The sequence below is a fragment of the Etheostoma cragini genome, chromosome 7, assembly GCF_013103735.1.
Source record: "Etheostoma cragini isolate CJK2018 chromosome 7, CSU_Ecrag_1.0, whole genome shotgun sequence".
NCBI classification, from domain to species: Eukaryota; Metazoa; Chordata; class Actinopteri; order Perciformes; family Percidae; genus Etheostoma; species Etheostoma cragini.
In genome coordinates, this window is record NC_048413.1 from 10,279,834 (window position 1) to 10,303,879 (window position 24,046).

General features: G+C 42.1%; 1 protein-coding gene across 2 annotated transcripts in view; it reads left to right on the forward strand.

Annotated features, from left to right (window-relative positions):
- Window positions 1-24,046, forward strand: part of LOC117948358 (protein bicaudal D homolog 2-like) — a 44,841-nt gene that overhangs the window by 6,559 nt on the left and 14,236 nt on the right. For both annotated transcript variants that reach the window (XM_034877961.1, XM_034877960.1), the window contains exons 2-5: window positions 11,880-12,092; window positions 22,025-22,177; window positions 23,360-23,574; window positions 23,666-23,912. In XM_034877961.1, the coding sequence (XP_034733852.1) occupies window positions 11,880-12,092; window positions 22,025-22,177; window positions 23,360-23,574; window positions 23,666-23,912 (828 nt within the window). The remainder of the gene's footprint in view (window positions 1-11,879; window positions 12,093-22,024; window positions 22,178-23,359; window positions 23,575-23,665; window positions 23,913-24,046) is intronic.

Here is a 24,046-nt window from a genome sequence, read left to right on the forward strand (position 1 = left end):
TTTTTGTTAACGTGTTTAGTTCAAAGGAATTTAAGTTTCGTCTCTTTAGTTTGTATCTTTTATACATTTTATTAATCAGAACTTATATAATATAGTTTGATGTTCCTCTGTTCTGTTGTGACAATAAAACAAATTACCATCGTACTATTTTAGTGAGAACTCATAAATAACTACAAATAACAAATGTTTTTTAAATATATATCGGATTTTTAATGACAAAATATTTGTATCGGTATTGGCATTAAAAATCTGTTATCGGTCGGACTCTATTTTGTAGACCCGGGGCTGTATACAGAGACACTGTGTTCCGGGGACAGGCAGCTCGAGGATAGTGAGGAGATATTTGCTGAATGTGACAAATGTTGTAGCCTAAAACATGCGTGACATTGCTGAAAGCACCTTGTAATATCTTAGTATTCTATGCACAAAAAATGTATGTATAAAGGCTTTAGGCCGCCCTACACGCTATTGTAGGCTTAGTTTAATTTATAACTTAATTTCAAGTTCATTAGTAGGGGTTCCCTGCTCCATCCGTCTTTCAGTTACGGGGTCCTTGGCTTAAAACAACACTGAAGACCCTTGCCCTAAGGTATTATGATTTCTTTAATACTTTCGAAAGAAGTCAAAATGACACGTAGAGAAGCTGTATAGCCGCCCAGCAGGGTCATGATTCTACCACTGTAATCCAATTACTGATGACCAGGGCCAGATCCGGCAGGAGCCCAGACTAAAAGCAGTGGATGAGGTTATAGTAATGGCTGTATGCCTCCGACAATACAACTTGGTTCACTCAGGGAATAGGCTAGTCTCCAGTTTCCATTGTCCTACACAACATAGCAGCTATAAACTATTCGGTCAACAAAGAAGCCAGTGTGCGTACACGTGACTGAGATAGATGTGTGTAAGATATAAAATGCCTATTTATCCCTTCTCCTCTGCTTCTCCTACATAGCCATCTGTTGTGCAGTTTGAATGTTTCTCTTGCTTCCCAGTTTGTACTTTCACCATTAAACCTAAACCAACACTACTTTGCTTTTACCACCACAAACACATTTTGTTAATGATTAAATTAAATGATAAATTGAAATGTGCAGATCTTGTATGGCGATGAATACTACCTTACTGTATTTGATAACACAAGGTACCATGTTACGTAAAATGTCTGAAATAGATACTCTAGTCCCATTGAAACAAACTACAGATAGTGATTCAGTTTAGTTAATGTCAACTTAATCAGTTTGAGGTGTTGTCATATTTATTTTGATTGGTTTGTTATCCAGATGAATCAGCTGGGCGCGTGGGTAGAGTACATGTTTGTTTCGACCCTGCCTGCATCATTCCTTTATAAGAGTGTTCAGATTAAGTCTGTGGGCTATGTCAGATGGCCCATAAACCTTCCTTATCTTTTGTGCTACATAATGCAAGCAACATGATTGACACAGAATGACACTCTCCTTTTATATAAACCATGCTTGTTTATGACTTTGTTTTGATAATATAAAATGACAATGGGTTTCCTGTAACCATAAGGCTTCTTACTGAGTCCATGCAAAGCTATGCTCCATCAAATCTTTCTTCTTCCTTCTATTGAAACAAAGTCAGAACTCACGCCCTCTGCCCCCGCTCTGCATCCTGTTTACTTGTGAGGAGTCTGGCTATTTACAGCAGATAGGAAGCATGTGAAATATGTTTCTGTATCAGTCCGGATATCTTTTTAGTGGATCAGAGGAAATGACCACATAAGGTTCATCAGGCAAGTCACTTCTGTCACCTCTGTTCAACAAGAAATAGGTTGCAACAATGCAGTTTGTTTTAATGAGAGGAATGCGCTGGCCTTCCCCGCTGTGTTAACATCTACACTCATTATGCCGCATTTCCTTTCTATGTTCTGACCATTTCCACGGCAACAGAGACAGGAACTGGCAGTCACTACGAGCTATATAAAGATCTCTAGCTTTAGTTCACACTAAATATTTTGTGCCTCAAAACCTGTACATCAGGATTGGTTTTTCCCACCCGTATCTGTGGGTGTTTAAGATGCTGGATTAATTATGATACCATTTTTATATAATATTTTTTTCTTAGTTATCAGCAATTGTAACTAACATTCTATTTGCATTGGGAACTTTTTAAACTGGTTAGAGGTAGATTTTCAAGATTTGAGATGGTGGTGCGATGCCACACGTTTATATACAAATAACAGTAATAAGCTTGTGGTAGCTATATGTGGACAGACGGTGGGTGCCCCGTCCCCAGCCCCGGAGATACCCACACACATATCCAAATGTTAGGACTTTCCCCACCCATATCCTCCAACTTAAGAGGAGTTTGTTGTGCTGTTTCTTCTCTGTCGTTTGTCCCTGGGCATCCTGTGATTTGGTGCAGATGAAGAGATCAGGGATGAGATGTTGACAGATAGCGCTTGCTGTTTACATGAGTACATTCTGGCCCACCCATCTCTGGTACCTCTGAAATTCTACATAGTCCACTCATCTCAATTATCTCTCGAGTGGTATAGTACTGCCTCCCATCTCACCTAAATTAATTAAACCACAGGGCAGATTCTGAAAACATCTTCTCGTTTTAATCATTCAAACTTTAGCAAACCCAACTTCAAAGTTGCCCCTTTGCCCTGGAGGTCATTTTAACTTCACACCGCAGTGCAATCTGAGAACAGCGGTATGTCTCCAATCTCTCCACACTTCATATCCACTCCCTGCCACCATCCTCCTCCTCTCCTCATTCCTCCCTCGGCTCCCATTGTAAATAGGCTAGTGGGTCTGGGTCCGCCTGTTGCAGTGTGTCGTACCCGAGTCTCATGGAGTCCACGCTTTGAAACCCTCAGGCATGGTTGAACAGGGGAGCGAGAGGGAGGAATTGGGAATAGTAAAAGGGATGGGAGATAAGACGGAGTTGTATAGCCAGGCAGGGGCTCGCCTGTACAGCAATAACGATATTAAACATTAGGCTCAGAGAGAGCGAGGAGAGGAGGGGTTTTAATTGGATGCGTGCCAGTCTTTCAGGGGTCCTTGAGAAATCGGGATAGCAGACAGAGAAAGGGAGAGAGGTTTGAATGGGAGGGGCCCCTGGCAATGCCTGTGTTTCCTGTGGGAACCAGCTCACTCCCTTTTTTAAATGACAGAATATGGGTCCCTCTATCAGCTGGCTTAAAGAGTTTAATGGGCTGGGACTTTAAATAGAAAATAACTGGCTACAGTATGTCTTGTTTTGTACAAACATAGCTTAATAAATATGAATCTTGTGTATGAACAAATGCGTTTTCCAGCATTTGTTTAGGACTTAAGGACATTGTGTGAGGGTTGTGCTTATCTTTCATCTCTTCTCATTATTTCCTTTAATGCTCTGTTGTTAGAGAGATGTTGTGTAGGGTTGACAAATTATTCTTTGAACATGGAATGAAAGAACATTATTTGTAAAGCAAACCATAGACAATGGGTTTTTTCAGCTTTATGCACTGTATACTGTTTATTTACATAAGCTTCAATACTATTTACACATGTACACTTATGAACGTATCAATCAAGTATTTATTATGTACAGTATTATGGTGAAGCTACTAAGCCCCCACCTCGTTATTTTCTGACATGGCCATATATGGAAGGCTTGCCATCCTGACCCATGATTTCACCTCCTTGGTAGAGAGAATGTGCACTCACTATCACATACAGGATTTAATTACAGCAAATAGGGAAGGGAGGTCATTAGTTTCTGTCTGGCCCGGGAGCAACGGCAGGACCTGCCCAAGAGACTATCTTCTGGGTTTGGGAGGGGGAATGAAGACATAGTTGGAAGTTTGGGACAGCACAGAGATTGAGAGATAACTTTGGCCTTGTTTGTGAGTGGAGGTCAAGTGATCAAGTGGCAACATATGAGGCGGCTTGGATAGAAAACCTCAATAAGAAGGCAAATGGAGTGTGTGCAGTCCCTCCCCCCATCCTGTCAATGCTTCACCTCGATTGATCAGACGATGTCTCTGCACTAATGGATGAGTCTAGGATGATGAGGGGAAATTTACAAGGATCTCGTATATGGTATCCATATAATAATTGATTATTGTTAAAATGGCGGAGGGCCAAGGCTTTGATAATACTGTCTCCACTAACAAATAGATTCCTTGTCAACTTCACCTTCCCCCTTCTTCCTTCAAGCCTGACCATAGACATGAAAAGTGTGTGTGTGAACTATTCTGTTTCAACAACTTCCAACGTTTCACTCAAACAAGTGGACAGCACCTTGTTTTTTCCTGCCACCAGCTGCAGCCCCAGCTTCTCCTGTCGTCTTGTGTGATTCATGTAAACAGGGAGGGGCTCTTTAGCTGTAAATGTTATATGTAAATAAAGGTTCCACAGGGAGCCGTTTCTTTTGGGAAATATGCTATAATACTACTACTAATACTTACTAAATAGAGACTGATGAACTGATTGTTTACTATGATGTAGGCTTGGCCAGATAGCAAAGACCAAAAACAAAAATACTTCAAAGCATGAAGACCAGAAAACTCTTTGTGCAATCAAATCTGAATCTTGAGAGGCATGGGTGAGGACTGTTGCCAGAGAAAGAGGGAGGAGAGCGAGCTGTGCTAGGCTGAGCTCTGAAACTGCCATCTGTGTCAGTGCCCTGGCTCCGCTGACCGCCTCTCGCTCTGTCACTGTAATTGGCATAGTAACCATAACGACGTCTGTTCCCCTGGGGTTCGGGCGCGTGGACCTGGGAGATCTCATCCAGCCATAGTGTCAGGCTGAAGGGGGACCTAGCAGGCTGACTACAGGCAGGCACCGATAAGGCTGTCTTTGCATTGCAGATGATTGAGGTTATGATTGGTATCAACATTGTCGTGATATGAGCGATGATAAAGAACTCAGACCCCAGCTCAGACGGCCATGAGACCCATTGAATGCTCTCCCTCTGCTCTCCCTTGAGACACCGGCTTTCTCCTCCATTGTATAGCGGAATTAGCGGCTGAACAACAGACCCAATAAGCAGCCAGGGATAAACAGATGCTTCCTTGTGATTAATTGACTGCTAAGATCAAATACTGAAGACAGACGTAGAGTTAAAAAACATTGTGGTTCATCTCTCCCGTTGCACAAGAAAGAACTGATTTTTTTTTTTTTCATGGCATCATAGAAGAAACAAAAACAGTAACTCGAGTCAAGACAAACCGTCTGAGGAAACACTTAACCCCACAGAAATCAGCTTTTTCTGCAAATGTCAATAGTAGAACATAGTTTGTTTTTAGGCTTAGCTTATATTTCACTCATGAGTGGCATTAAAATGACCTTTTCTCATTATAGCACATATTTTGTAGCATGTAAACGCTGCTTTGGCTTACATATCATATGCACTGAAGGCTAAACAAACTGTGCTCACACCCAGTTTCTTTAGCTCACTGCCGGAGGCATAATGACTGTTTTTACCCTGTAATAATAACACGGGGGTCAGTCCATGAACACCCACAGTATAGCGCCTTCAGGCTGACACAGACACTATAATAGCAGTGGGGGGCTTGCTTGACCTCTCTCTGCAGGTGTTTCACATTTTATAAGAAATATACAGTACTGTGCAAAAGTCTTAGGCAGGTGTGCAAAATGAAGAATGTTAACTAAGAATGTTTAAAAAATATATAAATTATGATTGTTTACTTTTATCAATTTACACAGTGAACGAACAAAAGAAAAATCTAAATCATATTAATAATTGGTGTTACTACCCTTTTGCCTTCAAAGCGGCATCAATTCTTATAGGTACACTTGCAAAAAGTCGGGGAACGTTGAGGATCGTAGACGCAGTGGTCGGCCAAGGAATCTTAATGCTGCAGATGCCATGCCACCGGCATGGAAACAAGGCCAGGCAACTCAACTATGCACAAAAACAAAGTCGGAGGTATGGCTTTTTGGCTGCAGCTCTATCATGAAGACATGATAGTCTTTGGACAGTAGATGGGTGTACCCGGGTCCAACTGGTTTCTGCCAGTTCTGAGCTGATGTCACTGCTGAACATCTTCCGATTTCGAAGGGAAAGAAGCTTGATGGGTTTTTCATCATCTGCACTAGGTTTTCTCAATCAACCACTGCGTCTACGATCCTCGTTGTCCAACCTTCTGCAAATGTATCTATAAGAATTGATGCTGGTTTGAAGGCAAAGGTCAATAATTAACTGTGATTTTAATTTCTCTTTTGTTTGCTCACTTTGCATTTTGTAAATTGGTAAAAATGAACAATCATTATTTATTTTGTTGAAAGCATTCTTAGTTTACAGCATTTTCTAACACCTAAGACTAAGACTTTGCACAGTACTGTATATTTTCTAAAGCGCCTGTCTTTGTAGACGTATGATGAATATTGATGATAAATTGAATATAAAATATGAAAATATCATTCAATATGAATAATATCATTCATATTGAATGATATTTTCATGTTTGAAATTGAGTTCTGATCTGACCAAAGGCTGACTTCAGATTAGCTGACTGTGTAAAGTCGAAATAATACATGAAATATAGATTTCCCCAGCCAGCTCTGAAGAAAGCACTAACTAGCGCTTAATCATTACAGATAAAATGTATCCGGAGATTTTTATATCACAGATTGCAGCCCAATTAGGCTATTCTGATATTTTCATATGGCTGAGGACGACTTCTTCAGTGAGGCGTGTAAAGGGCCTCATGAGCCTGATTAGCGGATCACTCGTAGCAGAGACGTGTGTGTGTGTGTGTAAGTCTGTGTGTACATGTGTTCATGTGTGTGCTTCAGTTGTATGTCTTCCTTCTCCCAATGGCCCCATCCCCTCAGGCGTTCTCTCCTTTTCTGTCCTGCCCTGCAAAATCTGGCACAGCTTTGTGGTTGTTTTTAGGAGGTTCACGCCCTTCAAGTCTCATGAGAGTTTATCGCTCAGCCAGTCCACTTGCGGCGAAATCATTTCTTTTTGAGGAAATATGCGAAACATACTCACACAATGTTAGATTTATCTAACCTCTGCTTTCTTATATACACTGTTGTGTATTCCTTGCCTTTGGCATGCAGTGCATTGCCTGTATGTGTTGACAACATGAATGCACCCAGTGTTGGTGGAACCCCTAGGATGCTTTGAACACTCGCCTCTTCCTCCTTTATCTCAGAAGGGAGAGCAAGCCTCAACACGGCAACACCAGGTGCTGTAGTACGGCCGACCACGGGCACACTGGGGAAAATTGGAAACGAGATGTGTGTGTATGTGTTACGAGTGTGGGAAGTTGTCCAGGCCTGTGTGTGCGAATAATAACCCAACGGCTCTGTTCTATGTGGTGAATCAATGCGGCTCTGTGCCAAGCAATAGCTAATTTGCATTTCTCTCACTCTCTTGTCCCTTCTGTCTCCTTCCGTTTGGCACATGTAAAGCCTTATACATCTGTTACATTTTTTTAATTTCTTCTACTTTTTCTAGAATTACTCCTCTTGTAATTTTGCCATGGTAAATCTCTGCTTGAAAAGGTCCAATTTGAGAGCTGCTGATTTGGTGAGAAGCAATAAGGGGAATATTTAAACCAGTGGAGAGTTGATCATAATCTCCACGGAGTTGTCGAGGGATGAAAGTGAATGTTCAATCCCACTGAAGAGTAAAGTCTGAAGTAAATAATTAGCTTCTCTGTTACTCATTATAGCTAGTGTCATTGGTTTGGGCATAACATGCACTAATCAGCTACAGCGCTGTCAGTTGAGAGAACTCAAACAAGCAAGCACTGCCACGGGACATGGTTTGCATTCCTCACAGGACAATGTTACACAGAAGGCAGAAAATGACATAGTAAGCTAATGTGTCCTAAAGAAATACATGATGTCTGTGTGAAATAGTGGGTCAATGTGCAGTGCTCGGTCATACTGTACATATAGGTTGGAGGAAGCCACTCTTGCCCCAAGAGATTATAATAATGAACAGTTGATAACTGACAGCTAAATATAGAAACACACCTTAAAGCAATCTTTCCCTTGCAAGTCGCTGGCTTCACAGTGGGCTGGGAATAGAGACAGAGAGACGGATGGAAAGAGGTTAAAAAAAAAGTGCACGTCTCTGTTTATCATCACTAACTGGGACTCCACGTGAGCTGTCACTCACGAGGCAGAAGAATTCAGACATTGTTTTGTTTTTTCCTTCTCCACCTCTCCTCCAGCGCAATCGCCTACAATGACAACTGGAACGCTAACCAGCCTTCAGTGGTGCTGGACAACTGGCATCCAAGGTCAACTCCAACACTCTCACCATCTGTATGACTAACTAAATTGATCTAAATTGACAAGGCGTTATATTGTTCAGCGTTCGTCACGGGCTGTCTTTGTCATAGCACAAGAATGCTGCCGTAGAGACTGAAAATCAACCCACTCGAGTCCACAAGTCTTGCCAAATAAATGGATTCTCATATTACATTTCTGAATCTTGAGTTTGTGTCATCTGGTATTGCACAGTAGGCATGCCCTGTTGCGACCTATCTGGCATCTTCTAGTGAGATTATTATGTCAGTGTATGTGTGTGTTAACTTGAATGTCCAGTGGTTTTATTCTTCATGATCTGCAGTAACCATATCTCTGGTTACATCTCTACCCGCTTTCTATTTTACCTTAATACTACAGAGAAACACTATTCTCCGCCAGTGGGACAGAAACTGAAAATACATTTGGTTTATTTAAGCTCCAAAGGGCCTCCGAGACTGGCCGTATCGATCTGTTTGTTACTTGTCAGAGACCCAAAGCTCTTCTCCCTTGTGCTCTTGGCTCGAAGGATCAGAAAAACATGAGCGGGGAAAACCACGTGAACTCTGTGACTTATTTTCTCTATGCTTTAACATCCTACACCATGTAAGGTGTTGAACATTAGCAGCAGGGCTGGAAGCTACAGAAGTGTTTAGCATTCCCCCTCTATTACTTAACAGGCATCACATGAAAAAAAACAATCCGTGAATGACCGTCCTGATTTGTCTCACCTTCTAATCAGTGGACTTTGCCTCTAAAGCAGTGTCTTTGATTAGATTAGAGGACAATGCAACGATCACACTGTTCCAACATGCTTCCAACACAAGCAGTCACGCTGTTATAGCAACATTTGTTGTGCTGAAAGAAAGACCTACAGATGGAGTTTAACACAGTGGGTGTATAATACACCTCATTACCAGAGAAACCAGTGTTTTGATATAGGCTGTACCTATAACAAAAACTGCAGGATAAGCAAGATCTTTTCTTAAATTAGTCTGCATTCATGAACCCATGCAATACTCTTTATTTATACCTTTTGAAAGTTTCCATGTGTTAATCTTATGACTGGGTTCCCTGTTCTGGTGTCAGCAGTGTATGGGGAAGTAATACAAATAATACTGACAGCTCACAGTACATGAACTAAGACCAAAGGTTACTCATCTCATGTTATCAACCATCCTCAATCACATGATGCTTTTGATCACAGTGATTTACTTTGATCTCCACATGGCAGCCCACAGTATAAAGAGCAGCCCAGCAGGGTGTCTAACCTAAGCCCATCATGCATGCGCTCATCTGGAATCAGACATTGGTTTCCAATAAGGGATAAATCTCCTGAACTATGGACTTTTTCTTATGCAGCGCCATAATGTTAGCCATAGCCTTCTGTGAGAAAATCCAGCCCAGACAGCATGCTAATGACTAAAGAACTGCCTTTGATTAGCTTTACAAGGGATTAATAACCCGCCCATGCTAACCTATCCAATGGGGGAAAATACTGCAACATATGGCAAGCTAAAGATGAATTATAAATTGGGTGGGCAGCTCACTGTGGGATTACAGGCTGGGTCGCGTGCGTCCCCAATTTAGCCTCCCCTAAAAGTAGCCTAAACCCACGCTTGGGTAGTTGGGATTAAAGGACTTGGGTCAATAGGTTGTTGGCTAGGCGCTCCACTTTATGTTTGAAGAACAGGCCTCTTAGATTGGATTGATTGGAGTCCCTTGATGGTGGTGGATATCCAACATACACCAAGATTATAAAAATGTGATTTCCCTGGGTTCTGATTGGGTTAATCCCATCTCTTGTAAGAATTTATAATCAAAAGTGAATTTCCCCAATGTAGGATGAATAAAGTATTATCTAAATACAGTCTCGTGCTGATTGACGGTGGGGTTTTGTTAGAAGGGAGGTAGTGGGGAAAGGTATGACAATTTTATTGAACCGGTCCAATGTGATAGCTTGTGTTATTATGTGTCTTTTTTTTTAAAAGAGTCCCAAACCCAAAGGTATGAAGTTTACTATCTCATAACAAAAAGAACAGCCGCAGATTCTCACAGCTGAATAGATGAAACTTGGCAATTCCATTTTAACTTAAGAAATGTTACTATCAAAATTCTGATTTGTTTCTGTCAGTCAACCAATCAATCAATCAATCAACTAATTTCAGCTCTCATGTGTTGGCTCACTAGGTATGTTAACTGCTGCAACTGGGGGGGGGGGAATGTTTTCATCAGCTCATCTAGAAAAATTTAAAATGTATGAAATTGGCACAATGAGGTATCTGCTAATATGTGGTTTGCCACAGATGAGGTTACTTATGTTAACTACAAAGTTAGTACCATTTCAAACTGCTATTGCCTCTAAATAAAGCATATTGCAACTCAGTGTGAGAGTTTATCTGTTCATCCTTGCTATCTCCCTGTTCATCATCTTTCCTGGAATGTGAGTGATTTTGTAGCCACCCTGCGTGAGACATGAGGCCATGCATTTCTGTAACCCACTATAACAGTTTTAGTCCTGTAAGTAGTCCAGTTTGACTAATGCAAAGTTCCAGATTTTCCATTCTCTAAAGGAATTACTCATTAACATGAGTTAGACAGAGAAAATCCTGCAGCAGCCAGTCACATGCAGATGTAAGTGGGTAGCAGGTCAGAGAGAAGAGTGTGTACTGCAGCTGGAAACAAGGTCAGATTTAGTGCCTCAGGTGATTTCAGATTACTGCCTGCACTCGAGCTGTGAGGAGAGATGAGAATCCGAATTTCCATCAGAGAAGTGTTTGGAAATGAACTCTGCTATCAGGGGATAATCACATTTCTAGAACCCGAGTAGCCTATCCTAGATTCTGCTGCAGTTAAGGTCTCACTGTCTCTCCCTCTCTGTCTTTCTCCGTTTGTCTGTCTGGTCATATTTTGCTGCCTTGCAATCGCCCATTAACAAATTTAAGGTCAAAATTAAGGCAGCACTAATTAAAGTAAAACTATCTTTCATATTGCACAGTCAAACCACAAGACTGATCTCAGCCTTTCAACTAAGAAAGGCAAAGGCAGAAGGCAAATGCCTTAGTCTATATGTCTACATAGTTATTTAATCTTAATGAATGTCATCCCTTATGGGCAATCCGTAAAAACCAACTCATATCTGCTGACCTTCCCGTACTCTGCTATGATCTCCTAAGGTATTAATAGCATTAGAATACAGGGCTTTAATGATCACCCAGAAACTACTCCATTTGCTCTACTTTGCCTGTTTGGTTTTTCTATCTGTGGATTCACGGCAGAGCATGTGCAATGGAGGCCAACGTCCTGTGGGTAGGGGAGGGAGAGATGGGAGAACCAGGGGGAAGATGGGATAATGCAGCCCAGATGGAGCCTAACTGATTTTTTTTGTTGAGTTTTTTAGCACCAGTCCCCAACTGAACCACAGTTGCAAAGATTACTGTCACTTTAAAATGGCTTAATCGCAGAACAAACCTTTGTCAGTTACAACCCTGATATTAAAATTGTAATAGCCAGTTAATGCTTTACATAATATTTACATACATTTCCACTAAATAGTGGCCAAAAACATATCTCCCATATTTCTGAACACTATAGCTTCTAAACAACAGCTATTTTCCTCCTTTAATGTATCTCCAGGCCTTTGGACAGGCCTACTCCAACCACAGGAAGGTGGCAGCGGATGGGGAGAGTCGTGAGGAGTCTCTCATCCAGGAGTCGGCATGTAAGGAGGCCTACTACGAGCAGAGGGTCCTGGAGCTGCAGACCGAGCTCCGGCTGGCGCGCAACATCCTCACCAATACCCAGTCTGAGAATGAACGCCTCACTGCTATCTCACAGGAGATGAGAGAGGTAAGAGTCAGGGGTATCCAATCAGAATTAGAACAGAATTATTATATAAAGGGGGGGGGGTTACAATTTTATCTGTTCAGTTTGGTCAGCTGGAAATGTATCCTAGGACAATGCTACTAATGCACGCTGCATTGTTGCTTGCTATGTAGGAAACTACTAGAATTGTTGGGTCCTTGTAAATTCTGGAGTGTGGTCTAGACCTACTCTATCTGTAAAGTGTCTTGAGATAACGCTTGTTATGAATTGATACTATAAATAAAATTTAATTGAAATTGAATTGAATTGCATGTATTATAAAACGTTAGAAGAGAACCGGGTAAAGTCACTTCAAAGAATATTTCTGTTCATCAGCAGTCAGTGTATCATGATGGTGTTTTTCTTGCGTCAATACTCTGAGAAAGAACCCACTTCTGAGTTAAACAGAGGATCATGTCTGTTCCTGTTTGCCTGCAGTTATTGAGAACAACGGGCGTGTTTCTTAATGCCGCAGAAAAGAAAACAGATACACATCCCGGATCAGGTCCCAAGCCCTGTGCTGTTCAGCACATTCATTCACCTCTGTTACTTTCAATGTTGTTGTCAAAGCCTGTGTTACTATATTTTGAGTGTGATTTCAGAGTCAACAGCTTGTATGTTTTGGACATGCTAAGAAAAAGACTGGTTATCGTCACTGATTGGCTGAAATGATTTGATTCCAATTCAGAAAGTCCCAATTTGAACTGATTTTCAATAATTAAAAATATTTTAGTTGCTAAAGTAATTTTGATTGGATATGAAAGAGATTATACAATTGCACCAGGTGAAAGTTAATGTTTGCATTAAGAATTGACCCCAAGGCAGTTGCATTAAAGTACTTTTTATTTAACATGTATTGTACACACTATAACAGTCAACACAACAACTCTACAGACTCTACAGTCAGGAGTACTGAATGACATTTCATTCAGATATATTGAGATGGAAGTCCAAGGGACCCCTTTCAAAATGGCCATGCCACTTTTTCCCCTTACCAAAATGATGCCTGTCTTTGGAAAAGGCTGTCATGGTAACTGGTACCAATGGATTCCTTTAGGTCTTCTTGTTTCATACGATACAGACAGAGATCGATTCTGGATTGTTTTAGTTGATATCAGATCATTCAAATGAAAAGCGAATTTGATTTAGAAACTTTTTTTTTTTTAACTCCGCCCTAGCTAAGATAAAACTAATCACGTTGTACAAACTGTGGGACAGAGACCAGGCAAATTAGGCAACACCTTGCCTTCAAGCACTAATGTGATTTCCTCCACCCTTAATTGTGATGCAGGGTGGAGTTATAATTAAAAACTGAAACATTCTCTGTTGCAGAAGATGGCCTGATCCTACATGAATAATGATTCATTTAAAAACTTATATTTGTGTGAACCATTGAATGACACTATAGTGCTTAACCGGTTGCCCCAGCTGTGGCATTAGTGACATGCCTAATTAAACCCCACCTCAAACCGGCACTTTAACTGAAATCTGTTTTGCTGAAGCACTACAAAGCCATTTCTCTAAATCGGCGCATAACCGTCACACATTCCAGCAAACATTTTCATATTTCCTCTCTTAAGCTTCCCCAACCACTGTGTATCATAAATGCTAACCGTTATTGTCTGCGCCCTGCTTTGGACAATGTCTGACCTCTTCACTGCTTCTATTTCCATATACTCACAGCTAATTGACCTCATTAGAAGAGACAAGGGTGCAGTGCCGAGCGCGGGTTGTGTGTCTTTGGCTTTACATTTGGCATTCTGCAGTATGACATTTAGCCCTTATTTTTTCCTCCTCTTTGGATAATACTCTTGCTTTGTGGTAGTTAAACCCATCCGTATTGTAAATCTTCTCATGGTCATGCACAGCAGATCTAGCTGAGTCCTCTGTTCTGCAGGTCAAGTTGGTAATTCCAGTGTAATTGGGAGGGAGATGGGGGGGGAGTTACAAAGGGGCCCCCATCTGGAGTGAGTCTAAAGTCTTTGGCAGACAGCTGCAGGGGTCCCTGTTGTTTTCTGTGAGTCACTGCTTAAGACAGATGTCAGCTGCATTTCCTACTGAGAAAAGACTTCAAATTGGCATGTCCCTCAAAATGACTTTAATTCCGGAAAGCTCCAAATTCCACTATAATTAGGTCAGCTGCTGCTCAGCTCTGCAGCTAAGTTGGTATAAGTCGGCATGATGGAAGCCAGATGTGCATCATCATCAGACATGTTTTTTGAAACAGAACACGAGTTACACTGTATACAACTTTACTGTCTGCAGTCATTCAACGCTTGTACATTATTATTTTCTACAAAGACACTATGTCTCTTAAATCTCTCACCTGAGGGTATATACTTCCTATATTTTATTTTAAAGTTGAGAAAAAAGGTAATACCATGTGTCTTGCACATCTGATCTACTGCTGTGGTGTAACTTGTGTTGCACTGGTGGTCTGCATGATGACCTTTCTGCAGGTGCCATTCCCAACTAAAAACACCCTGATGCAGCACCATGGGCCCTGGCCAGCTCTAATTGGCAAGGTAAAAGGGGCTGGAGTGTAAATTGCTTAATGAATGGGAGATAATGACACCCTTCTAATGGTACTTCTATGTGTGAGTGTGTGGCAGGCAAATGGAGGGAGCCTGGGCACTGACGCTGGCATTGTGACCAGACTGACGGGACTGAAAGAGACCTTTTGTCTCCTGGGTTTCAAATTAGCCCAAAAGCTCAGGCAGGGAGGGAAGGGGGTGGTGGCACTAGGAGACGATGAGAATGGTACAAAGAAAGAGAAGGAGGCCTAAAATCCGTTAGAGAAGGAGAAGGCTTAATCAGAGTAAATTCAGCACCAATGGTGGACTGTGCTGCTTTTCTGAGAAAGCATAGCTGATCATATTAAGTCACGAGGTTCAATAAATGACTCCATTTCATCAAGGAATGCAACTGACAGTTGGGCTGTAACTGTTGCCGTTGTGTTTGGTTAAAAGTGAAACGTTCACTTTGTAAAGTTACAATGTATTTAGGATTTGAGCTTTCATGACATCAGTACAGCTAAAAGAAGGTCTGTAAAAGCCTTACAAATGTAATTTGACTGTGTGTTGTTTACAAATCAATCACTAGATAATGTCATTATTACACCGTTCCACAGATCTGGAAGCTTGGTTCAGTGTTAAACGGCTGTTGTCTCTGTACGGGCCAGTTCATTCACAACCATTTAGATGCAGCATTTCAGCTGTGTACTGACATCACCGTCTTCCATGCCAAAGACTGTTAGCCCCGAGCACTGATAAAACACATTTCACTGCTACGCTGCAGTCTACAGGATTAAACCTCTACAAAGAGCCAGTATTGTATGGAGGCGCACTCTAATAGGCATGACTACATTAAATTCAATCTCATGTCTTGAGAGGAATGGGCCTCCAGTGATGACTGCCATTATCCTTGCAGAATGAGGATCCCCACGGCCTGCTTCTTAGGAAATTATCAAGCAAAGCCAACAATAAAAACGCTGAGTTGTGTGTTATCAGTGTTAGTTTAGTCTATCTTTACTCTCTAGTCACACTCGGAAAAAATATAATGCGTTTCCACCTCATCACCCTGCGATTGTAGTGCTGCTCGATTATGGAAAGAAATATAATCACGGTTATATCGGTCAATGCTGTGTTGAAATCATGATAAGTTAACAAGATCTGGTTGACTTCTGGAACAATATTGCAATTAGTGAACTTAAAAAACAGTCGATAAAGTCAAATAAATCAACAGTATAAAACACACATACGTCTGTGAAATTTGCCTTAATACTTTCTCTATTTAAACTTTGTTTTTTCATTCAGAACACAAGAAAATAAGTTTAATTTGCAAAATGCAAATAGGCTAAATAACTAAATGTTTTTCTCGATTGTTCTGTTTTTGTGGTCATCGGGAGCCAAAATCTTAATCACAATTAAATTTTGATCAATTGCACAGCTGTATGCAATTGCTTGCAGTACTCCCTTCTCCATATTTCTATCTCATATTTCATATCTTATCTCCATATCACTCATGCTGTGCTAAAACAGTAACTGTTGTTGCCTTAACAGCTGTCATCCTGAAATGATTCACTTGCTCTGACCATTTCTGCACTGACAGACACATAAATCACAGTGTTGTGCTTTTTGTCAATCGCCATAATGTGGTCGGCCATTTAAATAATAAACATGATAGTTTTTTTCACCTCGTTGACACGGCCGATGGAGCTGTCAGAGATGAGGCTTTCCCCTTAATTGAAATGCTGATTCCATTGGCTGGATTATGCACCTGACAGACGTGGGGGATTGAGCGAGGGAGGTATCTGCATTAATAGGATGAGTTTAAAAGGTTGGAAGACGGCAGACGTTTAAAGCTCATTGAGAGGAAGGCCATAGTAGTTGCAATCAGAAGAAATGAGAGTGCATGGCTGCAGGTTTCAAGGGAGCAGATGGACATAGTAGAATTCCAATTGTCACGGCAGCGCTGGTGCTTTACCTTGATTATTTAAAGGTCAGAGCAAGGTTGATCTTTGTTCCCTGGTATTATTGTCTGACATAAGGCTAATGTAATAGAAAGTGCTCTGGTTCTGTTGACTGCCTTATTATATATTGTCAAATTAATGTCAAGACAGATCCCCTCCTGTTCTGTGCTAGTTGGAGTGGTTGGGCAGAATAGAAAGACTAACAGAGAAAAGGTTGAACAATTGGTCTCTAAATAGAAAGACTCACTGACACGGCAGAGAAATGTAACAAGAAGAAGTGTGAAAACTCAGACACATGCTTAATTTTCCAGCCGTTACTACCACTATTGTCACGAGTGACCCACAATTAAGGCCTCCAGAAGTTATCTGGTCACTGCACCTAATCCTACTCCCACTTCAGCTAGCTGCCTCATGAGTGGCATGTCTCAGCAATTGAAGGCTATTGTTAGCCTTTAAGAGGGGTATGTCTCTAAAATACATTTAGAAGACGTGCCATTGATCCCAAATGGTGTTTGTCTTTTATTATCAGCATCAAGGAAGTTTGGAAAGTGTCGATCTTGATTTAAGCCCCTGGCTGACGCACCAAAGACGTTTTCCATGCCGGATCATTGGATCCTAATAACTCTACTACACACACATAAACAGGCCTACACAATCACTTCAGCTAATGGGTGTGAACGTACTGATGTGCATATTTCTCCACTTTCAGCTAACGTGACCTCAAAATCCGTATTTCACTGTTAAGTGCAGGCTGACACAGTTTCACCCCGGGGGCTCTTCAACAGTCACACACTGGGCAAAGTACTATCAGACACGCACTCACAAGATTCCTTTGACTTTTTAGATTTTAATTTTCTCATTGAAGAGTGTGACCTTGACTGTGTTTTCTGTTCGTAATGGAGTCTGAATAGAATGACAATTGCTTGCAGCGAAGAGGAGGATAAAAGGAGATCTGCTTTCACCCACATTCTCGACTCTGACAGTAGCTATAGGCCCCTGAGCTTCATTATTCATTTGCTCTGTCTAAATGGGGATGGGGAGGGGGGTGGGGGGGAGCTGTAATGCATATGTGATATATTTCTCGTCTCTAAAAAAGAAAAAGAAAAAAAGCACACTGAGACGCGAAGGAGAGAGTAGAGGTGGGAGAGAGCAGTCCCATTGAAACGCCCAGGTGGAGGTCAGTGGTGTTAGAAATCCGAGAAGGTGAGAAAGGGGTTGTAAAAGCAGTATTGACCTGAACTTGGTGCCATCTGAGAACCCCTCTGCACTGTAGGAAAAGCAATTTGGGGGAAGAAAGCCGGTGCATGTGCATTTTTTCTGAAGTGCAAAGTGATCTGGACGGCAAGTGAAAAAGAGGTCAGCAGAGTGAGAGTGCCAGAGAGGAAAGAAAAAGAAGATAGAAAATATATATATTTATTTTGAGCCTGTCTGTGCTTTTATGTCCATTATATCGTCTTGTGCCATCTGGGAGTTTGCACAGCACTTTCAAGGGAACGAAACCAGGGGTTAAAGCTAGCAAATATGGATTTGCTGAAATGCATATTTACAAAATTCTCTGGATTTATTAAGACGGGGCCTTTTAATAAAGCATTAAAACTGTCCTAATCTACACTTGTGTTAAGCCTAAAACCTTGCCACCGTGGCTTTCTAAGTGATGGAGCTATTTCCCACAGAAGTAAGGGGCTCAAACATTGAAAAATTACTCAGAGCTTTGCTGAGATTTAAGCAGACTCAGCCCCACTGTGCTGTCAAAGGTAGTTTAATAGTGAAAAGAAAGATTTAGAGTTGAAAGTGAGCGAGTCCGTACAGCCAGAGGGAGCTCTGACCCACTGAAACCCACTTGTGACATTTTGCAGCCCAGTATGACTTAGTAAAGGTTTATTAGAGCAAATAAATTATATGCTTTATCCAGCACATACATACACCACATGTATGTGCTAGTCCTCACTATGCTATTAAACATCTAATAGATTACGGCTATCCTGCAAGTTTATGGTGTGGCTGTACTACTTAGTGTTTACTACCACCCACTTTGTATGGAAGTGGCACGTGTGTGTGTTTGTGGGTGGGTGCATGGGTGGGTACTTCAGCGTTTTGAAGCAGCCGTCCAGACAAAACCTGAAGTGACAGCCGGCAGGGAGTCATCAATAGCCACACAGGTCCATGCTCATAAAAGGTTACCCACTGACAAGCTCTTTATTAGTGGCACCACACATGGCCTTAAAAATCCCACACCCCAGTATATAGCCACACACACGCACACACACACACACACACACATACAATGCAGTATATCACAAACATTCCCAGGAGAGGCATACACGCGCTCCTCGTAATTAATGTCATTCACCCTTTATAGCAGGGACGCACATGGCCACCACAAACCCTGACGAGTTTACTCAAATCAACTTCTGTCAGGAAGCAGGCCAGTGTAAACCCCCATCACCCGAGAGGGGTCCAGAGCAACAGAGGATGTGGAAGCAAGGTGAAAGGTCAAAGCGCTGGTTTGCATTGTAATCAGATTGGAGGAGGATAATAATCAGGTTCAGTAGTGGCCTGTATTCATCGGGACCGTACAGCCATGACCTTCCAGCTGAGGGCACAAAACCCTGGCCAAGACCCAAACAACCAGCTGGCACAGCTTTGATGAGTTAAAAACAAAAGATTACTCCAGCAGTTTGGTGATTAGGCTGTAGGTCTTAATGAAATAATTGTGTATATGTATGTGTATGTAGTTTGACTAGAGTATGTGAGGGGGGGGGGCAAACTGAGTTGATCTGAGTCCTTTGCAGCAACCCGGGTTCGAGTCCAACCTGCGGCTCTTTGCTACGTGTCATCCCCCATCTCTCTCCCACCTTTCCTGTCTATCTACTATCACTATCTCTAATAAAGGGGAAAAAATGCCCAAAACAACAACAAAAAACGACAGTTGGTGAAGCTATTAATGGTTTGACTGATTCCAGCTCTTTTTTGCTTAAATTCAGTTCACGTTCAGAAGGCAGGACCACTGCATAGAGGCTTAGTGGTATGACTGATCTGTATTTTAAGCCTATGCTTTATTCAGAATGCATTAACATCAGGGCTTTCATACAGCAAACACCCACGCTCATTAGACATGCTCAAAACCCTGATGAATATTAATGCACCTTTAAACGTCAGCCACAACTCAGCTCTGCACATAGTGATGAGTTAGGGTGGTTGGAGCTGGTTCAAGTCTCCATACGGACCAAAGTATGGTGGTGGACTGGTAGCTGGAGAGGTGCCGGTTCACCTCCCAGGCACTGCCAAGGTGCTCTTGAGCAAGGCACCGAACCCCCAACTGCTCGGGGCGCCCTTCCATGGGCAGCCCCCTCACTCTGGCATCTCTCCATTTAGTGTATGTGTGGGTACTGAGCATGTGTGTGTGTGATTCAGGCCTGTATTTAATGTGTGTAATAACAACAGTGTAAATTGTAATTTCCCCTTGCAGGATTAATAAGGTATAAATTATTATTATTATAATGTTTTTGAACAGAGCAGATGAGGAGCATGTTCTATTCAACAGCGGGGATCCAGCAACATAATTTTTGCCAGTGATTTCCTCCTTTTAGTAAGCCAAATAAGCAAGTAAATTCAAATTATAGAGTAACAAAAACAAACCATAATTTGTTGCGTGATAGTCTCCTGAGTCCCATTAGTTAGATATGGCGCATTAATTATCGTTGGTTATGACAGAAGCTGTATTACTATGAAATACTTCACTCAGATATAAATAGTGTACAATGTTAAGGGGTCTGTCTCGTTATTAAAAGGCGTTCTAGCCATCAGGATACCTGTCACCACCAGCTAATTACCCACTCCATTTCAGTAAGTAATACTACTGATGTGTATTCCGTCTCAAGGCAGCGATGACATGAGAAAGTCTGCAAAGTGAAAGCTTCTCAGGATTGACTTCCTGCAATCGTTGAAATGATCCCAGAGCAGGGATAGTGACGGCATGAGAGGCAAATTGTCCCTCTGGTATTGGGTTCCGTCTTCCAACTCTGCTGAGAGAAAGAGACACATTACACACACAATCCCACTCACAAACACACACATGCAAATCCTAACCATACTGTAGATCAGAGACAGCAGTTGTCCTCTTACTGTCTCACACTTGTAAATATATACAAATTCTACACTAGGTGTGGGTGTGATCAAATTCATGCAGACACGGAACACTGAATGCTTTTGCACACCATCTGCCCACAGTGTGTGCAGGTGATGTGCAACTAAAAAGTTACATACTTGCTAGCACAAATGAACCTTTAAGGTCAGCTCAGACAGTGAGATGTATTTCAGAATCGGCTTTTTTTGCCAGGTATGAGGACACATACAAGGTATTTTTCATATGCTTCAACCCCCTCTTTCTCACATGTGTTCACACACGTGCGCATGTTCGTTTATTCGGTGTGAAAAGTCCTTCAATGAGTATCCCCTTACTTCAGAGCTTTTATCTGCCCTATCTCCAACGGCCGCCGGCTAAGATTTCTCCCACTCTAAAGTCCTGTGGGGCTCTTATGTTTTGGGATAAGCCAGAAGGCAGGGTTGGGAGGGCAGTGTCAAACCTTGAAAGATGAGGACTGAGGGTTAAACAGGGTGATGAGGTAGTAAGGATTCAGGTGGCTCACTAGGGCTGATCGGATTCTTCGTTTTGTGTCACAGTCTACAAGTGGGGGAAGGGCTTGTTTCTTTCCTCTCTGACCTTTTTATATAATTAATGATGCCTTTCCTGAGCAGCAAGGAAGAGCCAGCTGCACTTACAGTATATTACAAACACTAGTGCTCGCTTGTAACTAGCACTCGCGTTATTAAAAATTTGAAAATGTTAGCATGTGAAATGAAAATTTCAGATTTTGAATTCCAACTGAAATTGAGACACTTTTTGCACAACTGGTTTCTACAATTTGCATGGATTAGTCCTTGTATCTTTCTGTACAGAGAACCAAGCCTAATTCAACTCCTCTATAGACAATTACACCACTACAGTGCTTCTAGGCTGCTGAATGCCTGTCACCACAAGATAGATAAGTAGGCTTCAGTCTTTGTGGTGCCATCAGAGCTAGCAGGTGGGCACACTTATGGCACACTGCCCGGTAAGACACCTGACACCTCCCTGTTAAACAGCTGACATGTTAACCTCTCCCTGTCAATACACGTGCTAGAAAGAGTTTTGGTTTGCTAATATTTTGAAGACCGTGCCGAAATGTTCACACACACAACACACACACAACAGGTTTGGCCAGAAGGGAGCCCTTTTTTTATTTAGCAACTTTTAGAGTGTTAAAAAGCCTATGGGATACTAGCAGTAACACTTAAGCAACAGTAACCAGCCAAGAGGAGTCTCTCCCACACTCAGTCAAACAAGACTGAAAAAGTCCTGACAACTCTTTCTCTTGTCCCTCTGTCTATTTGTTGGGCGCCACAGAGCAGCCAGGTGGTGGAGCTTCAGAGGAATCAGCTGCGTGATGACATCAAGGAGTACAAGTTCCGGGAGGCTCGTCTGCTGCAGGACTACACCGAGCTGGAGGAGGAGAACATCTCGCTGCAGAAGCAGGTCTCCATGCTCAAACAGAGCCAGGTGAGGATGGAACACAACTGCAGCTTTAGATGTTTGAAGTTTGATTCATGCAGCAGAACATCCCCTTCTTGGTAAATTTTCCTTTTGTGCTGGTTATCATCACGCACTCGTCTCTGTTTAGTTTAATTAAACTTGAAATTTCAGGCATCTCGTCCAAGTACCCCAGTACTTTTTTAAACACACATGTACTGTGTATGCTATCTTACAGCATCTTACTCTAGTACCCCTACAGGCCCTCCACCTTCCACTCATCCTCCTTGTACTTATTAAACAGCCCAAAGAAATGTAAATGTGCTGTATTTATATAGCGCTTTCCAGTCTTAACAACTGCTCAAAGCGCTTTTACATCTACAGGAAACATTCACCATTCACACACATTCATACACTGTGGCCGGGGCTGCCGTACAAGGTGCCACCTGCTCATCAGATAAACATTCACACTCCGATGCGCAGCACCGGGGGCAACTCTGGGTTCAGTGTCTTGCCCAAGGACACTATGACAATGACTGCAGGGGCGGGGATCGAACCACCAACCTTCCAATTGGCAGGCAACCGCTCTACCACTGAGCCACAGCCGCCCAAAGAAGCATGAGCGGCGCATCTAAATTCTGATTTAATTACGATAATAAAGATCCTCTGAAAAAGTAAAGAGATAAGTGGCTGTCTTTGTTTTTTCAACTGCCTGGAGCTGCCGTGTTTGACAGACTCTTTAACAGCTATCATCCTTCAGACAGAGATTCTAACACTTTCTCGGTTTAGTCAAATAAAAAAATCCCTGTCGCACATCTGCAAACATAAAACGGAGCTGAATCCTGAAAAGGAGGATATTTCCATTTTATGTTAGCTTTTATGCTGGAGCTGTTAATGCTTTCCATATGACATTGTCATCTTGAATTCTGTTCATTCTCTTATTTCCATCACAGAGGACTTGTACTTTAAGACATCCACTATAAAAGAGATTCCCCAAATCCAATTAACGTAGAAACTAATTAGTAAGGGAAATTAAATGGACAGTTTCTCAATTAACATTTTCTTAAATAATCCCATTCTTTGTTGATCCAGCTGGTTTGCCACACATGAAGTAGCCTGACAGCTCATTTTCATTGGAGCTGCATCAAGTTGTATTTATTTACCTGTGACTCTGAAATGCATTAAAGGTGTCCGCTCTCCTCCTTTGTCCAGGTGGAGTTTGAGGGTTTGAAGCACGAGATCCGTCGTCTAGAGGAAGACACTCAGTTCCTTAACAGCCAGCTGGAGGATGCCATCCGACTGAAAGAAATCGCTGAGCGTCAGCTGGGTGAGGCCCTGGAGACCATCAAGACTGAGCGTGAGCTGAAAGCGTCCCTGAGGAAAGAGCTCTCCCACTACATGAACATTGGAGACAATCTTTGTCACAGGTAAAACACATACACACAAAGGCGTTCACAGGCCTCAGCATGCAGTGTAAAGAACACTAAATGACACACTGTTCCCACCTTTTCCCCTAAGCCCTCTGAGCATTTCTCTGGATGGTCTCAAGTTCAGCGACGATGCCGCCACTGAACCCAACAACGACGACGCCCTCCACGGATACGAGAACGGCTTCACCAAACTGGCCAATACCGTCACCTACAACAACCGCATCTCCGCGCCCAAAAAGGAAGAGCTGTTCCATCCTGCGCCCAGCCTCGTGGATGACCTGCTGAGCGAACTTAACATCTCAGAGATCCAGAAGCTTAAACAGCAACTGATGCAGGTTTGTTCTTAACCATCGTGGAAAACTGAAAACATTGTCTTTTAACATTGTCTTTAAAATCGATTGCAATCTTACAGATTGGCATGTCAATTGCGTTGTTTGTTTTTTAGCAGTATTTGCGGTTACTATAGATG